This window comes from Zosterops lateralis, assembly GCF_965231275.1.
Source record: "Zosterops lateralis genome assembly, chromosome: 1".
Taxonomy (NCBI): Eukaryota; Metazoa; Chordata; class Aves; order Passeriformes; family Zosteropidae; genus Zosterops; species Zosterops lateralis.
Genome location: NC_139762.1, coordinates 135281578 through 135301753, shown reverse-complemented (window position 1 = coordinate 135301753; position 20176 = coordinate 135281578). Strand labels below are relative to the sequence as shown.

Genomic DNA, 20176 nt, shown 5'->3' with positions numbered 1-20176 from the left:
ATAACTTATGCTTCTAAGTATAACAAGTTTATGGATCTTTATGATTTCATTACAGAGTAAATCAGAATAAAGAAATAATCATGCATTTTACTTATTTAAATATATAATTTTGTTTTGTAAAGCCATCCAACAAAGCACTGCGATGACGTTAGTTATGTTGAGATAGCTGAAAAGCAAAGCTGCCAAAAACGCATACTTCGAAGATCTGTGGTCCATAAAAGTCTCTTAATATGGTGCTCCATTTCCACTGCTGTCAGCAGAAGGTCATAAAACATGCACCAAGGTGACCCATTCTGTGATTTCACTGCAAATGGCTTCCATACTGGTTCAACACGACTCTGAAGACTTAGTGTCTCTGAAACGCTTTGGGCCACACACTGATAAAATCCACAATTCACTGTGGACACCTATGCATCTTGTGTTCAAAACCTCTTGAGCTCAAGCTTCAATTACTTCAGGGAGAGTGAAAAAGAGTGAAAACTGAAATAGCTCCTTTTACCCTTGCACAAAATCTGCAAGTTCTATCACTACTAACAGACAGACTTTAACCTACCACTGTTGTCCAAGTGCTTAACTTGGTGTTGTTTCCAGATGTGTTGCCTTGAAAATAACTTTCTGGTGGTTTGGGGTGTTTTTTTACTGTTGCTGCTTGCTTTTTTATTTGTTTTGTGGGTTTTTTTAACGGTTTACGTAGTTTAAGGGATGGCACATGATCTATATCCAGCTCTGGCATATCCTAATTAACCTCAGTTATCTGTGTTTCTGTGGTTTTCTTTCCCTGAATAGCAGACCACATCAAGTAAGCTGAGCAAGGAAAGGTAGAGGTTCAACACACACCTAGGAAAATTTATGTGAGATTGCCAAAACATCTGCAGTAGCCCAAGTATTACATTAACATAGAAGTTTACCCAATAGACAGTTCCTCAAAACCAAGTAACACTTATACCCTCAATGATTAATAATAATTTTCTGACTTTCCAATAAATATCTATGCCATATAAAAATCTGAAGCTCCATAGTTTCTTCATATTTCAAGTTTTATCCTTGTGGGAAAAACTATCAATGAAAATATATTGCTTCAAGATTCTCTAGACTTTTATTTTGGCAGCTAACAGCTCACAGTGGCTTTTACAAACAGTATTCAAAAAATGCTTAGAAGAAAAGTACAGTCTGTCTCAGACTTTGTTTTATACAACTGGCATGCTTCATGCATTTTGATTCAAGAGCTAGTAAAGTGTCCCAGACATAAATCAAAATAATTGCTATTCAAGCACTACCTTAATGTATTAATAGTTAATCCTTAAGTAAGATTACACATTAGGAACAGAGAAGACGTGGCAGAGTCTGTTAGTCTTCTAAATACTGAATATTCTGGGAAACGAAAGAGCTGAATGGCCCAACTCTAAACACTACTAAGACTTCTGGAAAGATCACTGGTTATAATCTCTCTCCTGAAATCAGTGTTTAAATAAGATATCACATCACACCTTCCCATCATGAAATGAGTAACGTTGCTATAATAATATTGGTTATTATAGCAGAAGACTAAAGGAAACAAATACATTACTATAGACACATATTTTTCCACCCTGAAACACAAAATATAGTCACAATATCAAATAACACATCACTGCAGTTTAGAATTAACTTTTAAACTTACTGTATTAGTTGAATCTTCTTGTAAAATTCTGTCATATAACTGGATAGCATCATCATACCTGTACAAAGAAATCATTCATTTATTTCTGCTAAGACAGAATTTCTGACTTTTTGACTCTCCTTACAATAGTTAATAACCCTCCAGCATTTTTTTATACTGAAATATAATATACATATACAAAGCAAACTATTTATACAAAATTCTTTTGAGAGAGTGCCAAGTATCAACAGCAGTATTTTTTATCATGAATTAAGAAAAAGACATGAGAATTGCTTCATGAAATACCATTTCAGCAGCAACTTAGATATTTTACACCAAACATCTCACTCTCCTGCCTGTTCTCTATCTCTACCCAATAGGTTCAACCATCACATTCCTACTCCCCCTTTCACATCTCCCAAGAAACAGAAACTCCAGAATTTGAAAAGCCATCCAAAATAATGACATTCCACCTCACTGCTGTAACTTAAAACTTCATGTAAAATGCATTCTGTTGTGACTTTAAAAAGTATAAGCAGCTGCAAACAGCAAACTGGAAAGATCCATAGAGGAGTCTACCAGAGATTATAACATAAATCTTTACAGAAAATTTTTCCATCATTTCCTGCTTTTTTATTTGTTTATCAATTAATTCTGCTATCTTAAGTGTGCTTGAAACAGGTTACTTCAGGTGCTATACCTTCTTGGAAACAGCTCTGTGTGCTCAGTCAGCTGTGTACATGTCCCCAACAAATGAAATAATTAAATTCAAACCACATTTCACTACACCGTTTCATCAACAGCTGTTGTGCTATTGCCACAGAACTAGGGCATATATTGTGTCTTCATGTGTAGTTTGACAAGTAGTTTATCAGAAACACTGCTGATTGATTTCTGATGCTCCACATTCCTTAGACATCACCTTAGACACTCATTTACATGCTTGCAGTGTTCCCTAAGCACTGCTGACATTACCATAGCTCAGCTGTCCACTCCAGCTACCATAAGGTATAGGAACTGGCGTGAAAGGAAGCACAAAAGCAGAAACAAGTAGAAGGTGACTGCTACAGACTTGAGCAGATGTGCTGTAAAATGCTCTATTATTGTTCTCTGTTAGTTGCTGCTTTGTCAAATGCGTTCTGGGAGACTGAATCTTTTGGCCATAACCCCAGCTTTACATGGTGAAGTTCCAGAATAGTATTATTTTTATTAGCAAGTGTCTACAAGGATGCCTCAGTCTATGATGGGGATGTTCTTCACTGCTTCCTCTTCCTGTTGGGGAAAGCAGGATCCTCCCTAGATCCCACAAGTCACCTAGATTTTAATAAGAAGTTCACTTCAACTGAAGTGAAACACGATGCCTGCTGCCTAAATCTTTCTAGACTTCTTTTATAGTCAGGGGAGGCAGACAAGCTCCTCCTGAGCAAGACTTAGAGCACCTGCAGATGGGTTCCTGTTCAAAACAACCCCAAGCTGAAGCCTCTTTCTGCTCTGACTCCTAGAGAAAACCTATGGACATGAAACCTCAGGTTTTGTTAATTTCTCTGCTCTTGGATTCTCTAATCGCAAGGATCTGATCTGACGGAGACACATTGTTAAGAACTTTGCTGAGCACGTTCAGAAAACTATGGCTCAACAGTGCTTCACTGCTGAAACCACACATGACGTTTGTACAGCAGTCATCTCCCACGAAGATCAGTTCCCATGCAATAACATGTTTCATGTAGTCACATAAGCCTGAACTGAATTATGATCTATTGTACTTCTGAATAGGTTTCAGGAAGAGAGAAAAACTGCTGTCATTCTGTCTTCCTACCCTATATAAAATGAAGAAAAGAGAGCTAAGTTTAATGGAAATTCTTCAAAAACACACATTTTATATATAAGTGTGAAACACAGAGCATCTGGTTGTCCTGAGACAGATCCTGTGAATGGAGTCTATTTATTCATTCTTCTTGATCCAAGCAATGGACATTTATCAGTGTTTCATATCAAATACCATTTTCAAAGCTAATTTTGCAAGAATGTAATGGATGAAAAATGTATGCTAAGTATCTTTCTAAAAAGCACTTGGGGGTATTTCCAATTCCTTTTTATCAAAATGGCCCAAAGGCTCCAAACTCACCAACTCTGTATGCAAAATGTGGCATGGAACAATTTCCTATCACTCAAAGGCACTGGAAGTCATTCTTAACACCCAAGACAAGTGCTATAGATCAGAATGCTGACAACAAAGATGTATCCAAGCAGAAATGTGTAAAATAAAGTTCATCCTCAAGTCCTGAGCTCATTCATTTTGAAAGCTGACAAATTTTAGTATGTTCATTATTTTAGTAATTCCTGTTGAACTTAGTATGTTATAACCCTTCTACAGGATATTTCAAAAAAGTCAGTCTGATTTTTATGTTCTGCCATTCTATTCCATACATTTTTTGATTTCTTTCTATTAAAAAATCTATAGATTTAATCCTTTTTAAGTTAATTTATCCACATTCAGGAAACAAGGGTAAAGAACTGCACCCTGCAGTAATCAGGAGTACAGAAGAACAATAAGGCAAAAAAACCTGCTGGAATTGATTTCCATATGCTGCCCCAGCTCCCTGAGATGAAACCTACACCTCACAGTATTTGCCAAAAAACTGTGCAGTGTTCTACTGCATAATGACTTATGTTGTGAAGTAAGAGATCCTTCTGATCTATGATCTCTGATGGGAAGATTCTGAAAATGAAACACTGCATATTACCTGCAAAAATCCAATACAAATATCTAAAGATCTTAATATGATCATGAACACTGTTATTTCTTATGAAGAAACTCTCAGCATTATTTTGCCATTTTGTAACGGCTGAATGGTTTTTTAAGAAAGAGCAAACATGTTTTTCAGACAGAAAGTACATTATTTAAAATTCAGGTTTTACCTTTCCATAGCTTCAAATCGCATTCCAGTTAACCGTTTAACTCTGTGGCTCCCAGGAAACTGCCGCCTCAGCTCCTGAAGACAAAACTACACAAAGAACCAAAAATACTATTGTGAATTATAATTATCTTCACAGAAGCTAGAAGAAAAAAAAATAGAAGAAAAAAAGGCCTTGGCTCATAATTCAACCACCTGCCATGCCAACTCTGAGTAAAAGTAAATACCAATTTTTGAAACAAGCAATAAAATGCATTGATAAAGAGAAACTGAAATTCTGTCTGTCAGATGACTAATTTTAACAAGTATCTTCCATACAGGGCATTTGTCAGGCCCCCTTTGAAATAGTTATTTGCCCAGAAAATTACAATCACCTATAAAACAGCTCTGACACTAGTAAAACTTGAATTCTATTTAGTTGCCCCACAGTGACACAAGACAGTAAAAAAACCAAAGACAGTAAGAGCTTAAGTGATACTTCTTTAATAAATGGATATTTCACAATGGAACAAACTATGCTAATACAATGCTCTGTGTTTATTTTTAAAATAGAACTCTGACATCCAAAGAAAATGTTTGCTACTGGCTTGGGTACAGCCTGCTGGCAGAAGAGGCATAATTTTTAACTCCTGAAATCAATGAGACACCTGGGCTGGATAAAAAGAATTCATCACACGCAGATTTTTCTGGATTAGGAGAGGATGTTGGTATAGGGACCGACTCACAACTTCCCCACAGCAAACTAACTCATAACCATATCATGGATGTGGCTAAACAGCATTGTAAGGTTTGTAGCTGACTCATGACAGTGTGAGGCAGGACAGTCCACAGGCTCCCAAAACAGACCAGTGGTGTGCATCATGTTAAAAGCTTCACACTTAATCCTCCTCTTCCAGGCACTGATTTATACAACTCAACTTAGAAACTTGTTCTTCAGACCTAAGGTTCTAGCAGAGGCCAATCTATCTGGTCCATCCCATCAAATCCACTTGTCAAAGGAAAAAGTACAAATCAGTAACAATTAGTAGGATCCCTCTCTGTTTCTGTATGTAAACAGGTTGCTGAAGCACATCCAAGAGGACTATTTGCATCTCTCCCAGATGCCAAGAAATAGAAGAGAGAAAAGCAACAGTGACCAAAGTTGTGATGCTTCGCCTCAAGCAAGAACAGACTATTTTCATCCCAATCAACTTAATTTGCAATGAACCAAGATCTTTACAATGCAATTTCACATAGAAAGGCTCAGGTTTAGCACAGAAATTGTTTACTGGCACTTTGAGTGATGTCTAGACGAACTGCTGTTGCTCTACTAAAAAAAAAAACCTACATGTACTTAGCAGCATGTTACATGATGTCTGAACTAATCTCTGACCATTCTTAAGAGGCAGGAAAATTTATTAAATACTCCAGAAAAGTAGACTCACTCCAGCTTTTAAAACCCAGACAACCTTGTAGACTTTAAAAAGAACTTTTGCATACAAGAAATCCATCCTGTGGTCCAGTGATCAGTGAACCCTGAAGGATAGCAGTTTTTATAAACACATGAACTATTTCTCTCAAAAAAAAGTACCAATAACAAAAATTGTCACATTTACAATACTAAAGTCCAAAATCTGTAGATGAACTTTTACATCTAAAAAATTCTCATTGACAACATGAAAGTAGTGCTCGAGTGCAGGAGTAATGCAAGACCAGAATTGTTCATATTAGGTCTCACTACACAACTATTACTCAATCAAACACATCACTCCAAGGGCCATAATAAACTCCTGTAGATTAAACTATCAGACACAAAATGACAAGAAATGCTGTAAGAAAGTCATGAACAACTCACTGTAACACTGATAAAACCAAAAGCACATGAATAAACTATGCCAGCTGTATCTTCAAAATGTTCTGGACTCAGTAGCACTGAATGTCCTCTTTTTAAATAGAACTTGTAATGCCCATAATAGTTTGTTTTATTTAGGACTGGTGTTGCACCATGTCAACAATCTACTTGTGAAGAGATTCTTTCAGAATTCCCTCAGTCATAATGGCAAACATAATTTGTATGTGAAACTTCAACTTGCACTTAATATGTTTTCTGGCTTTTTAAACATCGAAGGCAGAGAAATATAAACCTGGACTTGAGCAGGTAAAACACTGGTAATGCAAGTGCTGCCAACAACAGGTGATTGCACTAAACCACCTGCATGAACCAACTGGCTGCAGCAGGGGCATGCATTACACATGGGGTTTTGTGCAGGGCATAAAGGACAAAGTAATAAATAGAAGAAAGAAAAATAAAAAAACAGAAGTCAGAGAAATTACTCTGAAATCTACCTCAGCTTCTCATTTGGAGTAGACGATACCCATCCCCCTGAGCAAAATGCATCCCAGCTTGTCAAAAGCTCACTGCTAAAAAAACAGAAGTGTCAAAGCTGTTTGTCTACTTTAGACCTACAGCTGCAGTAAAATGCCACAGATAATGTTGACTTATTTGAATTAACTACTTACTTACTATAAATCAAATTTTAAAAATTAAAAAAACCCCTTAAAGTTTCCACCTATGCTTTTAATCTCATTTCTGAGCTGCATATAAAATGTTGCATTCTCTCATCTCAAGCAATATTCCTTAAAGGGCACAGACACTGAAATTTAAACTCCCTTGCCAGGGTTAGTAAAAACAAAGAATGTTTCACAACTGATCTTTCAACACTGGCTCCATCAACAATTTTGTGAAAGTCTTCTTTAGAAGACCCTGAAAATAAAGATCAAATCTGTTTTACATATAAATCAGGACACAGAAATGTATTTATTTAAACAGTAAGTCTATTTGTTTTTGTTTAAACAAACAGCTATACTACAACAGTATTTTCTTCTGAGGAACAGAAGAGAGGGAAGTTCAGTGGGTTCATAAGTTCAAAGTCTTGTACTATACTTTCCAGCATATTCCATTTTACCATATATATACATAGGATGCCAGATAACCCTAGTTCTGGTGACTTGCAAACTGCCCTTCTCCCAACTTCCTCCTCTAGTCTGACTCCTTGCATCAAGTTTTACCCTAATGACATCACATGAACGTCAAAGATTTTATGAGATATTTTGTCATCTGACAGAGAACAAGGCACTGGAGGAGTAATTGCCATGAGAGACCTGAAGCCCTGAAAATGGATTTTTACTTAGAATAAGCTCAAGCTTGATGGATTTCAGGGCACAAGGTAAGCTTCTGTTTTCTTCTGACTGTTTTGTGAAGAAGGGGTGAAAAGATCAATAAAATTTTTGTAAGACAAACTTTTACCTTTTCTTGTTTTTGCCTTTAAAGGACTATTTAAGTTGACTGGGTTGTTTGTTTTGTTTGTTTCAGTGGCTTTTTTTTTGTTTGTTTTTAATCTAACAAACAAGCTACAGTTCAAAATAAGCTAATTTTATCTCAATTGCTATTTATAGCATTCAAATAAATTTGCATACAAATTGACAAAACTCAAATATCCATTAACAGTATTTTTATCAACAATCACCAAATGACTTTGATTGCAAGGGACTTTTGGAGGTCACCTGCTCCCAAATCCCACTCAAAACAGAACCAATTTTCAAGGGAGTGCAGAGCCATAACCCAATCTATTTTTAAGCATTTCCAAAGGAGATTCCACAGCTTCAATGTGCCATTTGTCATAAAGCATTCACTAAGTTTGTCCCAATATGTAAGTTGAATTTCCTTTGTTTCAGCTTATGTTCCGCACTTGTCTTTTGTTGCACACCTATGAAAATATATGCCTACCTTATTTATATCTTCTTTCCCATCAGTACATATCCAAAAACTCCTTCTTGGCTTTCCTAAGACTTAACACAGATCTCCCAGCCTTTCCTTAGACATTATGCAGTCCAGTTCCTTATTCATCTTGAAGACCTGCCCCAATATCTCAGTGACTTTCTTTGATGGTAGCCAATATGACATATAATATGATATATAAGATGGGCCATTCTAACTAACATTCAGAAAACCAACATAATTTGAGAGGTTTTCAATAAACAAACACTCTCTGTACAATATGGCAACTTCAATATTATTCTTGACTTTTAGCCCATACCAGAATAGCTGTAAATATTTTCATGGCTAGATTGGAAGAGATGTGATCTGTCTAAACAAAAGTTATGCCTTAGAGGAGGTAGGTGGTGGCAGTTTCTTCATAGCTGTGAATTTTGATAGATATTCTTTCTACCAGTCCAAGCTATGCAGTTCAGAATATCCTATAACTTCCAAAAAAACTATCTGGAAGAGACACCCAGGATGAATACATACAGTGGGAAAGAAAAGCCAGCTTGAAAACTTACCAATGCCAAATCATCTCGACTGCAGTCCAGGGCAGCAATCATCACCTGCTCATAAATTATCCAAACTGGACACAAAGAGACAATAAATGCAGATAATTGGTTTTGGGGTTTGTTTAAGATAATAGGAAGCACCTATCATATAAACAGGATTAATTAATTCTGTCTGTACATTTTTCCCCTTCTACTCCCATGAATCACTGTTGAAATAAACAAATTAAGAAACTGCTGGAATTAATCAAAAACTAATTTAAGCAATTTAGCGCTTTTAGTGCCAAAGTACTTTCTGACATCTTGAAAGGCAAAAAAAGCTCTAATTCTCTATTTTTCCCAACATCAAAACTGCCATGTTCTAGACAGATCCCCATGAGAACTTGCTTCAATTCCTGTCACAGTGTTGAAGAACAGAAAGTCAGGCAAATAATATCTAATTAGTTTCAAATGAAGTTTTCACATTGCAGTCTAAATACTATTTGAGAAAGCTAAGAGCTCTATCAGGTAATTTTTATGGCTGTTTTCACTGCAGCCCACATTTGGGAAAGAAATAAGCTCTTGGAATTCTGGAAGTCTATCAGACTAAGAAAATAATATACATTTCATCAACATCAGCATGTACTGAAAGACAATATAAAGGCTGTTAAATATACAGAGACTGAAAAAAGAAAACAAAATCAGACGAGAATTGTTTACTTACTGTCATCTCCAAGTTTGGATGCATATTCATTAATTAACTCTTCTCCAACATCCACTATCTGTTCACTGTTCCGGTAGTTTTCTTCCCTCCATTTCCTCATTTTATCACGCATATCTGTGGGCAAAGGGGAGAAAAAAATTGAGATTTTCAGACAGTAATGGCATTTGAATGTGCATATGATAGCTAAGATACACATCTGAAGAATGGGATTAAAGAGCAACAGAGCTAAGAAAGTGACTTCTACTAATATTAAGAAACTACTAGAGAACAGATCTCCGAAACCTGATTACCCAAACTACGCTCATGCTCTAACATAATCAATTCAACTTCTAAGTTTGCAGTCTCTCAGGCCAAGAACATATGCAGTAAAAAAGGTATACCTAGTTATCCAAAAAGTATTTAAATTTATCTGTTGTTACGTTAAATAACTGGCAAGAGATTTCTCCCGAGTAGCTTCACACATTTACAAACAACACTAAAATTGAATTTCTGCTACAGGTGGGTAAATTTTCACTTGAAATTTTAGAAAAAACATTAGAGTTTCCACTCTGAAAGGAATCTACACACTCTTAGAGAAAGGAGCTTCAGTAAAGCTAGACACAGATGTGAAGGCTTTCTGCACTAGGGAAGTATAAAAAGTATCACTGTTTATCTAGACAAGATAGAAACAACAGTTTATTTTATTATTAGGATTTTTGTTTTAAGAGTACACCTAAGATCTCCAAGAGAGCAGGCATATTCATCAAGTAAGCTAGAGAATGCTACCTTGCCTGAGCTTTATTTATCCTCTAGATTAAGAAATTGCTAAGAATGTGATTTTATATACACATACACTTTTATATGTGTATAGCTGTTTGATATACAACAAGAAATTTTGAGAAAACTTGAGGAAAATAGTTTTCATTACCAGATAGTAATAGGCACAAATAAGAAGGTACCAGGATAACTGTTGCTAATATTTTTTTTAACTTTACAATTTGCTGGAAAAGCAAATACAGCGCTAGATCTAAACACTGTCAGTATTCCTTGCACTTCAAAACACAGAGTTAACGTACATGACAGTTAAAAATAAAGCACTGAAAGTTGTTCCATCTACCTGAAGTGATCTCAGATCGCTCATAAGACTGTTATTGTGCTACATTTTGTGTTTTGAAATTCAACCAAAACCACCACAGGGTTACATTTCATATGCATGGGCGAAGTTAAATGGTTCTAGACATATGATGGTCCCTGGAAATTCAACGTTAGACGGCAAGAATGTGAGTGAACACAAACATTCACAAAAGCTGACAAGCTAAACGCCTAAAAATAAATAAGCTGTCTGATTTCCACCCACTCATTTACTTGGAAATTATCAATGCCTTCATTCCAGTCTGATTCCAAATGGAATAGTGTCTGAATTATGTATTAACAGAAGGTACAACTACCATTCATCACACAAGTACAACATTTACAGCAATGGAAAAAAACCTGTAGGACAGAGAATAGAACATGAGGTGATAAATGAATCATTTATTAATTTTAGAAATACTGAATTTTATGTAAAAAGTAGAAGAAAGAAAACACTAAGAACTGCAGTAAAATTAAACAAGGCTTTTCATAATGTTGCCAAACAATGAATTTTTTACTAAGATATCTATCAAAAGAGTCAGACAATAATACTTAAGTCTTGGAGACATAATATAAGGCTGGGCAGAAGCAATCAGGGATTTCAGAAGAAAAAAATAAGTAAGGTTAAGAAATGTCTTAAGGTTAATTTCAAGCTCTCTTGTCACCTATAGGCTGGTACTGAGCAGTTGATACATTTGTTTTAGACTTGGGTTTTTCTAAATTGGCACCCATGGCAGGTGCAAACCAAAACGTTACAAGCTCCAAGGAACAGAGGCACTTGGGACAATGTTTGCTTTTGCCTAAAACCGTGCAAGAAATCTACTGCGAGCCAAGAGACACAACCAGTGTTTCATTTTTGTGTCCAGTAAGATGTCAGTTCATTTGGCCTGAGCAATCAGACATGAAATAATCCTCCTATAATCACCTACGCTTCTACTGATTAATTGGAACATGATTTTCAAGTCCTTGGTATCTAAAAGCACCTGATGAAATGAAGGAAATCAGCACTTTGGGGCAGACAGAAATGGCAAACTCCAAAATATCACCTTGGCATATAGCAGCTACCATGGCAGTCACTACCATGGCAGACCCCACAGCCACCACATTTCCAGAGCTTATTTGAATATTGATTCTCTGTTCCAGACACCAAACCTTCACCCACAGCCACCTCTGTGCACTCTCATCTGGCAGGTGCAGGCAGAGGCACAGGTGTCACAGCTGGGTGCTGCAGGTGCTGCCTCTAACCCTGGCAACTCTGCTGTCAAAAGGGATTCAATTAAAAAAAAAAAAAAAAAAAAAACACAGCACCTCACCTTTGCCTGCTGTAATCCCATAAATCCATATATAAAACCCAGAGCAAACTAATCTGGCCCTTTGATTACAACTGAAAATTAAGAATAGCCAGAAGAAAGCAAAGGCAGCACAGAACATCTCAAAACCATATCAAAAACAGTTAATTGCAAATAGATTACTGCAGAGATAAAATGCTAGACTATTTCCTAGGGACTTTCCATACAAAATAAATATGAATTCAGTTTCTAAGTGAAAAGGAGTTTGTCACCTAAATTGGACTCTAATGACTAGAGACATTAAAGACAGAAGTCCTCAGTTTTTAAATTCATTTGGAATTCTCTCTTTTTGTGTATATGACATATTTCCAGATGCACACATATGCAAGAAACATACGCACTGTTAAACTTCATTTTATAAAGCGTTTTATGGTATTTTCAAAAATTGTGAAGGGTTCCTTGAAAAAAGTCTCCCATGAACATGGTAATGAAAACTTTTTAAGTGCCACTATTGAAGCAGTGCAATTTTTAATACAGAAAATAAAATTATTAATTTAATGTTACAGGGAACTTAAGCAAGAGGCATTCAGAGCTAATAAAAATCTTAAAAAATACTTTTTTCACTTTTTCAATTTATATCAAAAGAATGCTAATTTAAAAACTATACCTTTCCTTTCTCTTTTTCATTTTGATATCCACTGAAGAGAATTGTTGAGTGAAACAAGAGTTGCTATGACAGCATTCAAAGATCCCCAAAAAAGCTCAGCTGTGACAGCCAAAAGTCACTGGTTCCCTTTAGCAGGGTGTGATGTTTTTAACAACATTATGCTGCTGTGCAAGGTTAAGAAAAGAAAACCTGGCTTATTCTGTCCAATTCTGACAATATGTCAGATGTATTTTCTGTGAAAATCAATTGTCATTTTAATAGTTCTTGAACTGCTGCCTGTTGGCAGATCGTGCTAATTTTACACGTGCTCCCAAACGTGCTCCTAAAATGATGTTACACAGGTGCTTGCTTTTTTAATATTTCCACTCCACAAATTCATCTTTAAAGTATCACTGAAAATATGATAAATATTTATTCTATGAAGTTCTACACAGCTTAAGAAAGTCCTAGCAAGAGGCTGCACATCACCAGGTAATGTGCAAGCCTACTAACATCATGCTCCTTGGCTACACTCTCAGTTTTTGGCTTCCTGTCACTCCACATAGCTTCTAATTCTTTTATTTATGAAGGAAGCAGGAAATATGTCATTTTCTCTAGGATAATTAGTACCAGTATTTAAAAAAAAAAAAAAAAAAAGAAAAAAAAAAGAAGAAAAAAGGAGCAATATATCACTTTTGTCTCAAGTAAATAAGCTTTACAAGTAAATAAGCTTTACTGTAAAATATGTCACATAACAACACATAACCTTCTCTTTCAATGCCACAGCACTCTGTGGTATTGGATCATCTAAGTCCTTTGATCAAGACCATGAGGTTAAGCAAGATGTCTTCTTGCTACACAGATTTCCAAATACACTTTAAAGCTTGAGATAAAGCAACACAGGAAAGAAAGAAAAAAAAAATAAAAACAACAGCTCCCACACTGAAAACACAGTTGTTTTCAGTTATCTTTTCTAACCACCTGTACCTAATAAAAATTAACCATGGTTAAACTGCTACCTCTGTCTCAAAGAACTTGAGTGAAAAGCAAAGCAAGGTACAAACTATTTCATTTGTTACATGTTATTCTTCTTTCCTAACCTTGACTCACAGATTCATCTTTAAGCAATATGTAAGTATAAAATGTCTCGTTTAGAAAGGCCTGAGTATATAAAGGACACATTAACTATACACCTGCTTTCACATGAATTTGGCATTTTAGAGAGATTAAAAATGAGCTACATGAAATTCCTAGAACTGTGTTCAAGTTGTTTGCTAGGAACTAGGTCACAACACTGCTGGGATCACCTCACCCATGAAAAGCTTTGTTGCACCAGGATCTGTTAAAGCTCATAGAGAGGAAAGAGAAAAGTTATCTCTTTTAAGAGGAGTCCTTGCACAGTCTGTTACAGAACTCCTTTTTCACTTTACTTTTCATCTCTTCCAATAGAGGGAAAAAAAAAAAAAAAAAAAAAAAAAAAAAAAAATTTTCAAATTGCTTCCAAAGTGGAGACAACCCCTTGTGCCAACATACACCAGCCTTTAATTTGGATGTACACCTGAAGAGACTGAGAAGTTGATATGATAAAACTCATCAGCTGCTCCTCTGAAGTGTCTCATTCAACCCCACCCATATGCAAAGCTCTACACCTAGCACGGTGCCACAGCTGTCAATCAGAACTCTAAGAAACAAAATGTGGAAGTTATTTCTAAGAATAAGAAGCTCCCCTCAGTATGAATTAACCAAGAAGCAGTAAGCTTGAATATTCTACCCCTGGCTTCTGTGTTAGAGCATAAACATACACCCTGCAATACCCTGGGCCAAAACAATCTATGGTAAATGTACAGAGACACAACCACAGTGTGTGTTACCCATCCTATGAGAAAGCTCATTTCTCTTTTCCATCACCCACACCCAAGAACAACAGGAAAAACAAAACAAACAACTAAATCCCTGCATTTTGTGACAACATCTGCTCAGGAAAATATTTCAACACAAGATGGTTTAGGGCAACTTCTGTGAAAATCAAACAGTAACACTAGTTATTGATCCATATGATTACCATCCAAGCTGAGCTTCACAAGTACTATACTTTCATTCAAGAGATTTAAAAGACTGGTCAATCAAGGTTTTCCCCATTAGTCTAACGACATCATGGTGATACAACCAACCACCAAAGTAAAATTAACTTTATACTGACCTCCAGACACACTCACAAGCAAGCTCACTTCTTCATCCTTTTAAATTCAGTTACAGCCCTATTTTCTTCAATACCAGCTAAAACTTTTTCTGAGATTAATGGAATTTGAGCCAAAGCCTGAATGTTTAAAATTCTATTTTGTTTTGCTTCAATCCTACAGAAAAGGTGCAGGAAAGATAGCATGGGCACTATTTCAATGGGCGAGTTATTAGCATCTGCCAAAATACATCCCATGCAATGCTCCTCCTGTTAGCTACAAAACCAAACTAAGCATTAATTCATGATTGGGGATTTATTCTACTGCTCAATTATTTCTTCACAGATTGGCAGTAAGTAAATGAAAACCCAAGATCACACAGCTTCTCCCTGCACTATCTTCTCTACACTATAATGTTTGCAATGCATGGTACATAGCTGAAGGTTTTCCCTTTATGGCCCAAAATTATTACAATAAGCCATTCATCGGTTCTTGACAGGAGACTGCAAAGGGCTGTCTGGAGCTCACATGTGAATACCGGTTATGAAAAACGAACCACTGAGAACGCTGAGTAAAGCTCAGACAGTAATGCTATATGAAAAACAAATCATTATAATCAAACAGACGTGAAAGCAGGAGTCTCAAAAACTCTTGTCACTTCAGACCTTCCTGTACTCTCCCCACAAACGCTTATGAGCGAGCTGTACCAGAATATCAGGTAATTTTCAGTTCAGGAGAAGATACACTACGACACAAACTGCTGGCCCTGCCAGGAGACCATTTTTACTGCTAAAGCGCTGTACCCGGGGGGGGGGGGGGGGAGAAGGCCGGGAAGCAGCGACGCCCTGGGGACGTGGGGTCGGTCCCCGCGGGGCGGAGGCGGGAGAAGGCGAGGGGAGGGAAGTGAAGTCAGGGGGAGGCGAGGGAAGGCCGGCTCGCCGCTCACGGGGAGGCGCGGGGCGCTCCGGGCCGGGTGCGCGTCACCGCCCGGGGACCCGCGGGCTTTCGCGGCCCCGCCGCCCCCGGCCCGAGGAGGAGCCGGGCGGCCCCAGAACCGCCGCCCCTCGCCGCTGTTCCCCGGGCCCGGGATTGCCGCGCCCCGGGGCTCCGGGAGCGCCGCCCCCTCCCCGCGTTGGGAGCCCGGTGGGGCCGGGCAGGACCCTGGCGGCGGGCGGGGAGCGCGGCCCGCGCGGCGTTACCTTCCCAAGTCACGTCGTACATCTCCGACACCTTCGCCATCTTGGCGGCCGCCCCGTGACGCGGCGCGGTGACGGCCCCGGGCCCCATTGGCGGCCGGGCGGGAGCGGGGCGGGAGCGGCGGCGGGGCCCGGCCCGGCCTCGCAGGGCTTCTTCCGTCCCTTCTATCCTTTCTATCCCTTCTATCCCCTCCGTCACCGTCGCGGTGGCCAGAGAGAGCCTCACCGTGCTGGAGGGGAGCCCCCGAAGGGTCGGAGCCTGTCCCACCGGGCCTTTGCTCGCGTCCGGAGCGCGCTGACGGGGACACGCGTGTTCCCCAGCCCGCGGCGCTCTGTTCCTATTCCTGTCCCTGTCCCGCCCGCGGGCACCAGGGTTAAAACCCAAGGGCTGCAGGTTAATTTCCTGCGTTACAGTCCGCATGGGCAGTCCAGGAGGACCAGCTCGCATGGCATGAGGTTGTAGGCCGTGAACACACGCTGGCGCAGAGGTGCCGCACCCGTGTGGTTTGGGTTCAGCATGGGAATTGCCAGTGTTTTTCCTGCCCGTGGCATCCTGGAGAGGGGCATGAACCGTCCACGGAGAACCATCGGCTTTTCTGTGTCGTGGTTTGACGCTGACCCATGGCCAGGCACCCACAGGAGCCGCTCCCTCACCCTCCCCTGACAGTGCTGGGCCGCGGGGAGGGGAAAAATTCACAAACGCTTCATGAGTGCCATAAGGACCAGGAGAAACACTTCAAGAGCAAAACAGGCTCAATTTTAAGGTCGCAAAGTGAGTTTATTAGTAACAGAAGGAGGATAATGAGAAGTAACATAAGCCCTTAAAACACCTTCTTTCCCCCAGCCCCTCCCTCCTTCCCACCGACAGTGCAGGGAGAGAGGGCGTGGGGGTTTGGTCAGTTCATCACCGAGATTTTCTTCCCCTGCTCCAAGAGAGGAATCCTTCCCCTGTGAGGCCGTGGGGTCCCTCCCACGGGAGACAGTTCTCTGTGAAATTCCCCAGCCTGGTTCACTCTCGTGAGCAGCACCCAAACCACATCTGCTGCAGCCTGAGTCTCTCCCACAGGCCGACAGTCCTCCCAAAACTGCTGCGGCGGGGGTCACTCTTCCATGGAGTGCAGCACTCCAAGGACAGGCTGCTCCAGGCTGGGAACGGGGCCTTCTGTCTTTATTTGGGTCCCCCATGGGATCACAGCCTCCTCCAGGCATCCACCCGCTCCAGCATGGGCACTTCCCCTACGGGCTGTGGGTGGATCTCTGCATCCCTCATGGATCCCCTGGGCTGTGGGTGGATTTCTGCATCCCTCATGGATCCATGGGCTGCAGGGGCACAGCTGCCTCACCCTGGTCTCACCACAGCCTGCAGAGGGATCTCGACTCTGGTGCCTGGAGCAGCTCCTGCCCTCCTTCTCCACTGACCTTGGTGTCACCATGTGGTTTCCCTCACATTTTCTTACCTCCTCTTCTCTGACTAGGTGTAAAATCTGACTTTGTTTGGATTTCCTTCTTACATGTGTCATCACACAGCCCTCACCAGCCTCTCTCATTGACCAGGTTTTGACCAGCAGCACATTCATCTTCAGAGCCGTGAGGAATTGGCTCTGCTGGACATGGTGGAAACTTCCACAGCTTCTACAGGAGCCACCTCTGTGGTGCCCCTGCTACCAGAAACCAGGCTGTGCAAAACCAATACACTCTTTGTGTGCCCCAGGACACCCCATGGGCACTGAACCACCACAGTGATAAATGTCTGACCACAGTGGGTTGGAGAAGCCCTGAGGGGCTCTACCAGACAGGAGTGCAGGAGTGGGACCAGCCATGCCCACCTCTGTGTCCTCTCCTCTATTTACCTTCTGGCATCACAGCTTCTGCTGTGGAGATGAAGTGTTTCCTAGTAAATAGGGCTCCTGATTTCAATACTGTATAGTTGGTAAGAAATAGATGTAGCTCTGCTGAAGATATTGGGGGGAAAAAGATTTTTAACTTCAGATATACTAAAGAAACTGGGTTTTAGAAAATAGCACCAGAAACTTATTTGTCTGACATTTACTTCTGACAAGATCTTTTATGGGGAATCCCTCAGACTCAGCACACAAAATTAATTCCCTAGCTCCATCAACAAATGAATCTTAGTATCAAGAATGATTTCTGTATTTATGTTCCTCCTCTGACTAGAATAAACTACTAGTTCTAATAAACTACTATATACAGTGTAATTACATATCACAACTTTGACAGCTAAAAGGCCTTAACTGGAATTCAAATGGTCTAGAAAGATGGGGGATGCCTGATTTTTCTTCCCTCTAAAGTGGTTTCTGATCTTCTAAGTACTATATTGTTTAGACCTGGTATAGCATAGCTGTAGTCCCATCTAATTTTAAAATGCCAGTGTCTGTATTATCTGAACACTTTACAAAAATATTTATATTTGTTCTCATAGTATATGAGTAGGGAACTGATTCTTGTTCTACATGTAAAGGAATGAATATGGAATGATTATGATCCAGATGCAAAAAGAATTTAGCACACACCTGCTCCGCACATTATGGGTAACACTGAAATAGCTGAGGTAAAAAGAAAAATTAACTTGGAGAGTTCAGTGTTGCTGGAATGCCTAATGTTGGACAGACAGAACTTTTAGGCATATAAATCCAAAATTTTGATCCTTTTAAAAGCCCCCTCAGCTATCACCTAATGCTGAAGGAGCTGAAAGATCAGAATCACATTTGGGAAGGGTTTGGACTTTTCCTGCACGTCTAGTCCTGTGCTTGTGCACCTGCCCACAAGTGTGTCTCGTCAAGAAGCAGGCGACGGTACACCACAGGCACCCAGTCCAGTTACTGTTTTCAGTGATCCCTCTCCTAGCTAGATTTAGACAATTCCCCAGTTATGCAGTCCTTCACCTGAACTGTAAGAGGAGACCAGGCCCTGAAGTTATGCACTCTAAGTGTTGCCTGCTGCCTTTCTTGGACGTGGCCTCGAGTGACTTGCCTAAAATCACATATGCTGTGTTCTGCCAAGCTCAAAGCTGACCCTTCCACTGCATACCTCTGCTCTTACTGTGGAGCAGAAAGTCATCCACACTCACCAAGAGATGGGAATTACTGTTACAATATCACATTATGCCAGATATTGTTATAGTTGGAAACAGAAATGTTTTTAGTATTAAGCTTTTTCTTCTTGGAAACTAAAACAGTGGTTTTCACAAAGCTGTTTTCTAATGCCAAGGAGTTTCATCACTTAATTCAAAGTTTAAAGTGTTCTGTTAATAAAGCTTAAAATGCTCTAAAAAGAGAACAGTCATGTGAAATCTCTTTTCTGGATCTGTCATTTTCTGCTTTTCTGTCATTTTCTGCCACTTCTACAGGAACCAAGTAGGAAGATAAGGATCGCAATTTCACATAGTAAGTTGTAAATGCACAGGTTTTTCGAGGGCATTATTTTAAAGTGCAGCAAACTCACCACCTACTTTTTGTAGGTACCATGGCCAGTTCTACAAAATGGAAATTTAAAAAAGGAATTTTTGTTGGCTTTTTTACTCTGTGTGCTATTAAAAACCTTTCTTTTTATTGTGAAACTAATCTGTCAGTTCAAAAATAACCCAGTCAGAATTGCTGTTCAGACAAGTGATACTTGCTAAGGAAGAAAAATATAATAGTTTAATTTGGAGCTTACCAATATAGCGAAGTATGGAAGTCTGTGTCCTGTGCATGAGATATGGGGCATACAGACATTTGGGCTCATCACTTAGTAAGTATCATCCCTGTGTCAATGGACACATTCTCAGGTGCAGTCTTTGCCTCTGGCCACACAGGTGAAAGAGCCAATCATGCCTGTCAACATTTTTTGCAAGCATTTGCTTCATTAGGTGTACCCCAAGAAGTAAAACCAGACAATGGGCCAGCATATACATCCCAAAAAGTGACCACATTTTTAATGGATTGGGGTGTTCACCACACCTTTGGTATTCCCCACCCCCCATAGGTCAAGCAATTATTGAAAAGACATGATAAAATGCATTCTAGACCAAGAGAAGGGGAGAGCAGAGGCGACACCATAGATGAGGTTGACCAAAGCTTTGTACGTTTTTCACTTTTTGAACCGCTCTTTTGCAGAACCCGACCTGTCGCTGTCACTGTCTCCAGGAGTTTCCTCCCACCTTGCCTCAGCCAGCCCTGGCGCAGGAGACAAGT

General features: G+C 39.6%; 1 protein-coding gene across 1 annotated transcript in view; it reads right to left on the bottom strand.

The window, feature by feature from the left end:
* The window catches only part of EMC2 (ER membrane protein complex subunit 2), a 36599-nt gene extending 20500 nt beyond the window's left edge, over positions 1-16099 (bottom strand). The window contains exons 1-5 of the mRNA XM_083861965.1: positions 15987-16099; positions 9566-9679; positions 8875-8939; positions 4559-4644; positions 1661-1718 (exon numbers count right to left, since the gene is read on the bottom strand). Coding sequence (XP_083718091.1) covers positions 1661-1718; positions 4559-4644; positions 8875-8939; positions 9566-9679; positions 15987-16074 — 411 coding nt within the window. The 5' untranslated portion in view covers positions 16075-16099. The remainder of the gene's footprint in view (positions 1-1660; positions 1719-4558; positions 4645-8874; positions 8940-9565; positions 9680-15986) is intronic.
* Between the last annotated feature and the right edge of the window lie 4077 nt (positions 16100-20176).